Raw genomic sequence first — 10,795 nt, forward strand, 5'->3', positions numbered from 1 at the left:
TTCGCACCAAGAGACTGGAATTTCTGCTGGAACATGGGACAAGAGTTAACACACTTGAGGAAAATGATTACATAAGACATTGAAGCAGTGTTCATTTGCCCAAATGTTGGTTATTTGCATTTTATAGATCAAATTCCTATTACACATTATTCCCAACAATTTCAAAAAAGTTCTGGTCTGATCGAGTGATATTTTTAGCATGGACAAACATGCTTTTCCCTTTTTTTGTTTTATTGAATAAGAAACATGTCAATGGAGGTGGTCACTGGTGAAGAGATTCACAAAGTGTGAAGAATTTTAGGTTTATCCAAATATCATCACTTTACTCATAGATGGACATTTACAAAGCTGACAAAGGCACTATAAGACTCTGAGGAGGAGGTAATAAATGGACATTCAAAATTACAAATTCTGAGCAAGTCTAAGGATTAATCTTTCTGTCATCTCAGTCCCAGTGCAGCTTCCTGCTCCTCCAGGTTTCTGACACACTCCGGATGTGGTTGTAACACTGTGTCTTGCACAGAAATAGACTGCAGAGTCCTCAGAAGTCAGGCTGCTGAGCTGCATGTAGGCTGTGCTGGACGATTTGTCTGCAGTCAGTGTGGCCTTGCCCTTGAACTTCTCATTGTAGTAAGTACTACCATCTCCAGGATAAATCCATCCAATCCACTCAAGTCCCTGTCCAGGCCTCTGCTTCACCCAGTGTATAGTATACCCAGTGAAGGTGTAGCCAGAAGCCTTGCAGAATATCTTCAATGAAGCCCCAGGCTTCACCAGCTCAGGTCCAGACTGCTGCAGCTGGACCTGGCAATGGACACCTATGGAGAGAAAGACATTGTGGATGTCACTGTCACCTCAGGCCCTGTCTCCACTTCAGATTTGGAATTGGTGAGCCTTTTACCTGCAGTTACTGACAGGAGGAAGAGAAAGTTCCAGCTCCATCCCATGGTTAGAGTCAGTGTCTTCAGGGACTGTGGAGAGGACACTGATCATAGGTTGTTTTCAGGCTGTGGATATCCCTGTATTTACTGCCATAGACTCGGGTGATTTGCATATTCATGAGCAGTGCAGTTTTTAGTTAAGGACCTGTCCTTCTAGAGAAAAACTGGAGAGGAGGGACTGAAAAGGCACCTGGGTCAGGCAGCAGGATGCTCAGGTCCAAGTCCTAATTCTCTCTGAGGAAATGCATCCCAAACACTTTTATTGAGCCCTGGGCAGATGATGTGGATGTAACTTCAGGGACTAAGGTCTCAATAAATTATTGGGCTGAGTCTGTTGCTCCTCATTGGGACAATATTAACACATGGATTTACAGTTGGTGCTTTGTGATCATGATGATGATGATGAGGATGATGATGATGGTGGTAAATTCCAAAGATGGCTAACTTTAGAGAATTAGAAGCTTCTTTCACATATCTTCAAGTAATATTTCCCCTCACAGAGGTTATATATTTCAAAATTCACTAAAATGACTAAAAGTACATGTGGTTAAAATATTTACACATCAATGAATATTACACCTCTATCATGACTAACTAAATTATACATATAAACTATAGATGTGTCTACAAGTGATTTTATCACTAGGGCATGGATTTCACATATATATATACATATATATACATATACATATGTGTGTGTGTGTGTGTGTGCGTGAGTGTGTGTGTGTTTGTGTTTATCAGAAATTTACATTGCATTTGGATAAAATGAATGCAATTAGATATAACTATATTAATTACGATAATCTCAAAAATCAAAAACATTAAATGTGACTCTTATTATTAACCTTTATATTTTTCATAGTTTTAGACAACTATGTATGCCAATACAGGATGATGTTCCAAAGGTGCAGTAGAAAAACATGGAAGTAGGAGGAACAAGATGTTACAGGAGAAATATGCACAGTGTACAAAATACACCTCTATGAAGATTCTATGCACTTGTAACATTCTTACTTCTGTATTTCATAAGGAGTTTTACTCTTTGAAATTTTCAATCATATATGAAATATGCTATAATCATCCAACACTCTCTGAACTCTCACCACCATGTACCACCACTAGTTCACTGTTTTCCAACTGGAACTTTCCAATAAGTCTCTTTCCTAACATCCTGACCTCTCATGTTTCCTTAAATGATGACCCAGTGAGGTTAATTAGTACAAGCTATGCACACATAGACAGGGTTATCACTAGTAAAGACTTGCCCACCAGTCATCAAATGCCAAGAGATTTCCAGCCTGCTGTGGTTCCTTGAGAGTACCTCCCTTCCTTGTCATAATTTTTTAGTTGTAACATTATTCATAGAGGTGATAGCAGGATATACCTGCACCAAGTGGGACACATTAACCTCAGAGAATGACTTATGTACTTCAATTCTATGGGATTTAACTGACATCACTATCATTGCCAGGAGACATGTCTAACTGCTCAGTCATTTCAAGGTCTCTCGTGTGGTAATTTTCACTGGTTTGATTTCTGTGCATCTCTGCTGGTAAATCTAGGTACTGAGAGTTCATGTGTGCACTAAGAACAGTTAAATCCCTGGAGATAAAATTTCATGTCCTTTAACGCCATCCTCTGAATCATACATTCTTTTTCATGTTTTCTGATAGTCTTTTATTCTTGGGTGAGATGTTGGTATCATTGAATCACCTGTGGCTGAATACTCTGACAATCTTTCTCAACACTCTAATGACTCATGAATGACTGCATCAATCATTAAAGAGTTCACAATGAGCCTCTGTGATCAAGGTTCATACAATATACTGGGTTTGAACATAAATATTTATAAGGCAGTTTGACAACATGACCATTAGCAATACTACTGAGCTCTGCTAGGGCCTGTATCATCTCTAAACATGGGCTTTAACCACCCTTACCTGGGATGAAAAACTTCCTATGAAAATTGGTCAAAAATATAATAAAGAAAATTATGTTGTTACCCATAAATAGCCATCTCACACATCTACTCAAATGACTCTACATCTTATTGTATAGACTCACATTTATTCACATTCACATTTATTAACAGAAAGTTATTCATGATATTTAACAGAATATAGAGGAAGGAATCATCCCAGATTTCTAATAAAGCATAAAGAAGGACAAATTTGTACATATAGAAAAGTGAATATTGCTCAATGATAAAAAAATTTAATTATCTGATCTATAAATATATGGAACTAGAAAATATATACCAAATATTCCACCCATGTCTATGAGGCAAGTGCTGCATGTTCTCATTCCTGAGTGTTCCAAGATTTCAGTATTGTGTTTGGTATAGTTAATTGTAGAGGCTGAGAGACTTGACTTTGGCATTTAGAGTATGAGGAATTTACAAAGATGATATAATAAAATAGAGATAAAAAACTGAGAGTAAAACATTTAAAATTGAGCAGATTATAAGAGCCAGAGTGGTTATAGGACCCCAGTGAAAGAGTGTCTTCTAGACACAAATGAATTCATGCACATATGAATTCACAGAGACTGAGGCTCTAGGCACAGAGCCTGAATCAAATCAACACAGATAAAATCCCTAAGTTGGGAGAAGGAAATGAACACAAGATCTCAACCCTAAACCAGAAGAATTGTGACTGACACTCACATATAAAGGATTAATTAGTTTTCTCCAATGCAGTCTCACAGGGGATGTTAAGCACAGTTAATCATGAGGACATGCTTAGCAGTTGACAGACAAATATACAATGAACTCAATGGTATTATTGCAGTCATTTTTTTCTAATATTGCCTTGTTCAATGCCTTTTATCTCACTTAGGTTTTGTCTATATATCATAGCTACAGAGTTGTAAATTTGTTAGTCTCCCTCTCTCTCTCTCTCTCTCTCTCTCTCTCTCTCTCTCTCTCTCTCTGTGTGTGTGTGTGTGTGTGTGTATGTTGGGATTTTTTTTTATTTCTGTTTTTGATCCCCCCTTAAATTTCTGGGATTTTTTTGCTTACATTCAGAAGGAAAAAATGGTGTGTAGTTGCATGAATTCAGAGGTAGGGAGGTTCTGGAAATAGTTGGGATGGCGAAATCAGTTATTGGAATAAATTGAATCACTTTTTTTCAAAATGTTATAAAAAACCGCATAAAATAAGTGAACATAAATCTGTGAACTGTTTAACAAAGAGTCTTTACTGTGTTTGAGCATGGAGACATCACATGTTAATCACTGCAAGGAAGAACAGTTAGTACACTTAATTTAAAAAAAAATCTCACGGAGTCCCCTCCATATCCTTCTCATCTCTCTATGGGGATTTGTGACCTCACTGTGCCATCTGCTGGTCATGACCTCCCCTGAAAATAGGTTTTTCATGGCTTACACTGAAGTTGCATTGTCTGGCTTAAGAAAAACTTATCCATGTAACTTCAGTGTTTACAGAAATCCACTGAAGAGAGAAATGGCTTTGGTTAACCTGGGGATGATGATTTATGCATCAGCGATTTTAAGTTGTGCCAATATTGCTATAATCTCTCTCTTGAAGTCAGGTTCATCCTTGCAGGCACTTGGATCCAGGTCTTGAAGTTCCCATTTCTAAAACAATAAGGACAGTAGATGACAGGAACTTTCCTGATGTCATAAGACTACACCTGGGTCATAGCACCTGTATTCAGAGGTAAATCACTCACCCTAAGTTGCTTAGTAAATACAGTAAAAAGAATTACATGATAATGGTACACAGAATTGAGACTATACATATAAACCACTAAAATGTAGAAGCATCTCGATAGGAAGAATCTCAGGACATGTCTGGACTCCTAGAATCTGAAACACTTTTGAAATTACTGCTTAAATCGACCTGTATTAACAAAATGGAAAATGAGTGAACTCTTATTGATGATGAAAAAAGAACCATGGAGATTAAAGGTCTTACTCCTAGAGATCTACAATGAGAATCACTCAATGGTGCGTCAGGACTAAACATGGTCATTATACACATTAACTCTAAGCAGATATGGTTAAAACCACAAAACCTGAATAAACCAAGCCAGTCAAAATTAAATCATGTGTATAAGTGAAATATCTGAGTAGCAAATGTGTTTATCTGTAAGTTTAACCATGTAATTTTGATTCTTTCAATCTGCCCTTAGGATGTGAGATTTGGATTTCAGATATTTTCCTCTCAGGATAACACAACCATGTTCATGCATGTGTTCTCTGATTTCCCCACTAAACAAAGTGTAACCATATTTTTCAAATATTACAACATAATGTTGAGGGATGTCCAAGAACACAAACCAAGTTTTGGATCTATTGTCATTTGATATTTAATGACGAAAATATGCCCATTTTTTTCTTTGGAAGTATGCTAGGTATTGCTTATGTACTGGTGAATGACACACATATGTATATATACACAGCACTAATTGGGACTCTCTATATTTTTACTTAATGAAATAAAAGTGGTCAGTTAGTTAGGGGAAATTCATTGGAAGTTCCCAAACAAAGCCAGAAGGATATAATGGGGCACATATGATTCTGATATATCTCACACATGAATAAAAACATCAAAGAATAAGCAAACACATTCTGAAAAATGAAAGTAACAATTTATGTATGGTTGGAATTTTCATGGAAATGATTATTCCACACTGTGTAGATTTCACCCATAATTTCTACTCTTTCATTTCTTGACTGTCCTATTTTATTATTATGATTGATACTTTTGTTTATACATTATAATGTATTGATATACATACGTTTATACAAGAATGTAATATCTAAGAAATACTAATGAGAAATTCATGTGTTGTCTGCATATATTCATTAATAAAGTTAATATATTGGAAAGTTAATATCATTAACACATCTGTGGCTGAGGACTCTAATTATTCTCACCACATTGACCACTCATGAATGTCTGCATCAATCATTATCTATTGAACAGAGAAACTTCTTGGTCAAGGCTGAGAGTAGCACTAATCTATTCTATAAACATAACTATTTATAACACATTTTGATATCTTGAACTTCAGAAATACAACTAGGATCAACTAGGGCCTCTGTCATCACAGGCTTTTGACGATGTTTATTTGGGAAGAGATTGTTCCTATGCAATAGACTACAAATCCAATCAGAAAACAGGCACTGCATAAGGGTCATGTACTAATAGGTACATCTAACCCGAAGCCTGATATTGTACACTGGAAGGATAGGCACAGTATAACATCACTGATGTCTTTGTATTTCTTCTAAACTACATAAAATTTTTCTCTACAAAAAAAAAAAAAAAACATACACACAACAACAACAACTTGGTAGCAGGTAGAGTAGAATATCCTGATGAGCAAAAGGGTGGTTTCTCTCTGTCCCGTACCATAGCCCTTAGCTATGAGTCAAGTGTAGAATAAAACTGACAAGAACAAAACCTCTAGATCAAGCACATGCTGCCAAGGAAAACAATTCTCCATTGCTGCTTGGAGTGAAAACTTGAACAAATGCTCTAGAAATAAGTCTTGGGATTTCTCAGAAAAAATAGAAATAGTTATACATTGAAGACCCACTTATAACATTGTTGTACATGTACATCAAACTCTCAACCATGCACAAGTATGTGTATTCTGTGTTCATAGCAGCTCTATTTGTAATAGCCAGAAGCTGGAAAAATACTTAACCCACATCCAGAGAACTGATACAAAAAAGGTGGCTCATTTATACAGTAGAATACTGCTCAGATATTAAAGGCAAGGACATAATGAATTTTACAAATAAATGAATAGAACTAGAAAATATCATAATTGCATCTGGTGTTCCTTTTTTCTAGGTTTCCCATTTTCAGAATTCCATCAGTTTTTGTTTACTTTATTGAATCTATTTCCATTTTTATATATTATAACATTTTAGTTATTACCTTCACCTGTTTAATTGTATTTTTCTGTATATCTTTTTTTAATTAGATATTTTGTTCATTTACATTTCAAATGCTATCCCCTTTCCTAGTTTCTGCTCTGAGGGTCCCCAATACCCTCCCCCACCCCTGCTCCCCAACCCACCCACTCCTGCTTCCTGGCACTGATATTCCCCTGTACTGAGGCATATAATCTTTGCAAGACTAAGGTCCTTTCCTGCAATTGATGACTGACTAGGCCATTCTCTGCTACACTTGCAACTAGAAAAACAAACTCTCAGGAAATACTGGTTAGTTCAAATTGTTGTTCCACCTATAGGGTTGCAGATCCCTTTAGCTCCTTGGGTACTTTCTCTATTTTCTTCATTGGCAGCCCTGTGTCCCATCCAGTAGATGACTGTCAGCATCCACTTCTGTATTTGCCAAGCACTGGCACAGCCTCCTAAGAGATAGCTATATCAGGGTCCTGTCAGCAAAATCTTGCTGGCATATGCAATGGTGTCTGCATTTGGAGGCTGATTATGGGATGGATCCCTGGGTGCAGCAGTCTCTAGATGGTCCATCTTTTCATTTCGGCTCCAAACTTTGTCTCTGTAACTCCTTCCATGGGTGTTTTATTCCCAATTCTAAGAAGGGGCAAAAGTGTACACAGTTTTGTCTTCGTTCTTCTTGAGTTTCATGTGTTTTGCAAATTGTATCTTGGGTATTCTAAGTTTCTGGATTAATATCCATTTATCAGTGAGTACATATCATGTGATTTCTTTTGTGATTAGGTTGCCTCACTCAGGATGATATCCTTCAGGTCCATCCATATGCCTAGGAATTTCATAAATTTGTTCTTTTTAATAGCTGAGTAGTACTCCATTGTGTAAATGTACCTCATCTTCTGTATCCATTCTTCTGTTGAGGGACATCTGGGTTCTTTCTAGATACTATAAATAAGGCTGCTATGAACATAGTGAAGCATGTGTCCTTATTTCCAGTTGGAACATCTTCTAGATATATGCCCAGGAGAGGTATTGTGGGATCCTCGGGTAGTACTATGTCCAATTTTCTGAGGAACTGCCAGACTGATTTCCAGAGTGGTTGTACAAGCTTGCAATCCCACCAACAATGGAAGAGTGTTTCTCTTTCTCCACATCCTGGCCAGCATCTGCTGTCTCCTGAGGTTTTGGTCTTACCATTCTGACTGGTGTGAGGTGGAATCTCAGGGTTGTTTTGATTTGCATTTCCCTGATGATTAAGGATGNTGAACATTTTTTCAGGTGCTTCTCGGNCATTCGGTATTNCTCAGGTGAGAATTCTTTGTTTATCTCTGAGACCCATTTTTTAATGGGGTTATTTGATTTTCTGGAGTCCACCTTCTTGAGTTCTTTATATATATTGGATATTAGTTCCATATCTGATTTCTAATTATTTTTATGTGAATCCTGACTGTTACTGTGAAATTTAGTGGTTTCATGAATCTTCTACCTGCCTTTGTGTATTTTTTCCTTTTGTTTGTTTTCTGTGTCCAACTTCAACACAATAGGTATTGCTTTATTTTACTATATTTTATTTTGTCCTGTTTGGTTTTTATTTCTTAGAAGCCTGTTCTTTTCTACTGATAGATGTAAAGGGAGTGTATTCCGAGGAGTGTGTGGAGGTGGGGAGTAATTCTGGAGAGCAGGAAAGAACCAAGCTCTAATCAAGATAGGTTGTATGACAAAGAAATCTGTTTTCAATAATAGAGGGAAAACTGCTTTTAAAAAAAGAGAGTGGAGAAGAGGACAAACAAGAAGAGGAAGAAATTCAGTGGTATGTGTCTGGTCATGCTCTATGGTTATGTGAGATACATGCTTGCAGAATGCCAAGTAGAAAGTAGATGGGTGAGATCTGTGATTGATTGATTGATTTGTTTATTTTGTTTATTTTGACTTAGGTGTATTTGAACAGAGATGCCTACATGTGTAGACAGTGAGGCTCCCAGGAGACACAAGTTATTAATCAAACATCTCAGTGCCAGTCACAGGATAACACACAATGAGTTAATGATCATAGTGTCCTTATAGGTGCCACAATACTATGAGGTCTTGTCATTGCTCTAATTTTCACACAATAACTCCACAATTAAACCTAAGTTTGGACAAAGAACTTAAACACTGAATAGACTAAAACACCCAGAGAACCTGGCACCAAAAAAACTGTCTTCCAGACATAACAGGACTCGTACACATATGAGCCTACAGATGCTGTGACAGCATGCACAGGGTGTGCACAGACTCCATCCACATGGAGTTCCAGTGTTAAGAGAGGAACACGACCACATGTTCATACCTTTAAAGAAGAAGTTACTGAAATTAACACTGACGTGCAAAGGCCAACTAGCTTTATCTAATGGAGCAATATTGGGTCTATTAACCACACTTCAGAGTGGACACATGTCCAGCAATAGAAGGCCAACACAAAGTTAGAAGTTCCATGCTCAGGAACTGTGGAAGAGGGTAAAAACTTGACACTGCTGATTGTGTGTTACTGAGACTGTGGAGAAAGTAAATATAAGAAAAAATGTATGTACAATTTCCGAACCTATTGTGATTAACAGGTACATACATTGTGTTGGTAAATGAGTTTTATGAAAAGTGATTTAATAATATCTTGACAAACCTACAGGAATTCTATATACATAACTGTGCATGTTAATAAAATAGTCTTCACACTGTAAAAGAGGGGAAATTCTGTTGGAACACAGAGCCAGAACAAACCTGAGGTTGACTAATACTTAACAATGAAAGGAGTGCTTCTTTGGCCAGATGTCAGTGATTTGGAATTTATAAGTCAAATTCAGATAATGCTTTATCCACAACTACTTCAACAAATGATCTAATGTATCAGAATCTACTAATATTGTTAATATATTTTTATTACATAATTTTATTTATTTTCATTTCAAATGTTATCCCCTTTCCTGGTTTCCCCTCTGGAAACACACTATCTGTCCCGACCTGCGGTACAGTCCACAGGGACTGGGGGTGGGGGGGCACATTGAAGAGAATGGGGGACAAGAAACATAATGAACAGAGAGCAAGTCAATTGTCCCTGATTAAGCTGACAAATTTTTATTTTTCCCCACAAAAGTTCTATACTCATAGGAGCATGAATGGGGGTGGAGGGGGTTGCTTTGTCTCTGGGTAATGCACTGGTTCCCAGAAACAGGATATTCATTGGGCAAACAGTTCAGCAGGAAGATCAGAACAGAATGGGTTATTAGATACCTATCCACAAGATTTATAGCTATTTTTCTCTGCTGACTTCAAGATCTAGGCTACTTGTACTCAATCTGGCAAGTTCCATATAGGCTGTGCTGGAGGATTTGTCTACAGTCATTGTGGCCTTGCCCTTGAACTTCTGGTTGTAGCTAGTATCACCATTGTAAGTATTAATAACTCCAATCCACTCTAGACTCTTTGCATGACTCTGCTTCACCCAGTGCATAACATAATCAGTAAATGTGTAGCCAGAAGCCTTGCAGGAAATCTTCACTGAGAACCCAGACCTCACCAGCTCAGCCCCAGACTGCTGCAGCTGGACCTGGGAGTACACACCTGTGAAGGGAAGGACAGAGTGGATGTCATTGTAACCTGAGTGTATTGCCAAACCTCAAACTTACTACTGTGAGTCCCTTACCTGTAGCTGTTGCTACCAGAAAGAACATGATACAACTCCAACCCATGGCAATGTCCTGTGTACTCCTGTGACTGTAGAGACTACTGTGATCTTAAGCTTTTGAGGGGTGTAGATATCCCTATATTTACCACCAGAGACTCAGCTGATTTGCATATTCATGAGACAGGGTACATCTTACATAAGGACTTACTACTGCTTCAGAAGAAGGGACACTTTGGTCAGGTATCAGGCTGCTAAGGCCCAAGTCCTAATGCTGTCTGAGGAAATTTATACCATA

At 37.6% G+C, this 10,795-nt stretch overlaps 2 gene segments (V, D, J or C); both read right to left on the reverse strand.

The window, feature by feature from the left end:
- Positions 1–287: 287 nt before the first annotated feature.
- LOC110288597 lies at positions 288–1,005 on the reverse strand. The segment is given in 2 exon segments: positions 288–818; positions 902–1,005. Coding segments are annotated over 2 exon segments (462 nt in total).
- A 9,120-nt stretch (positions 1,006–10,125) lies between these two features.
- LOC110288598 lies at positions 10,126–10,564 on the reverse strand. The segment is given in 2 exon segments: positions 10,126–10,436; positions 10,519–10,564. Coding segments are annotated over 2 exon segments (357 nt in total).
- Between the last annotated feature and the right edge of the window lie 231 nt (positions 10,565–10,795).

The sequence above is a fragment of the Mus caroli genome, unplaced genomic scaffold (assembly GCF_900094665.2).
Source record: "Mus caroli unplaced genomic scaffold, CAROLI_EIJ_v1.1 scaffold_14153_1, whole genome shotgun sequence".
NCBI classification, from domain to species: Eukaryota; Metazoa; Chordata; class Mammalia; order Rodentia; family Muridae; genus Mus; species Mus caroli.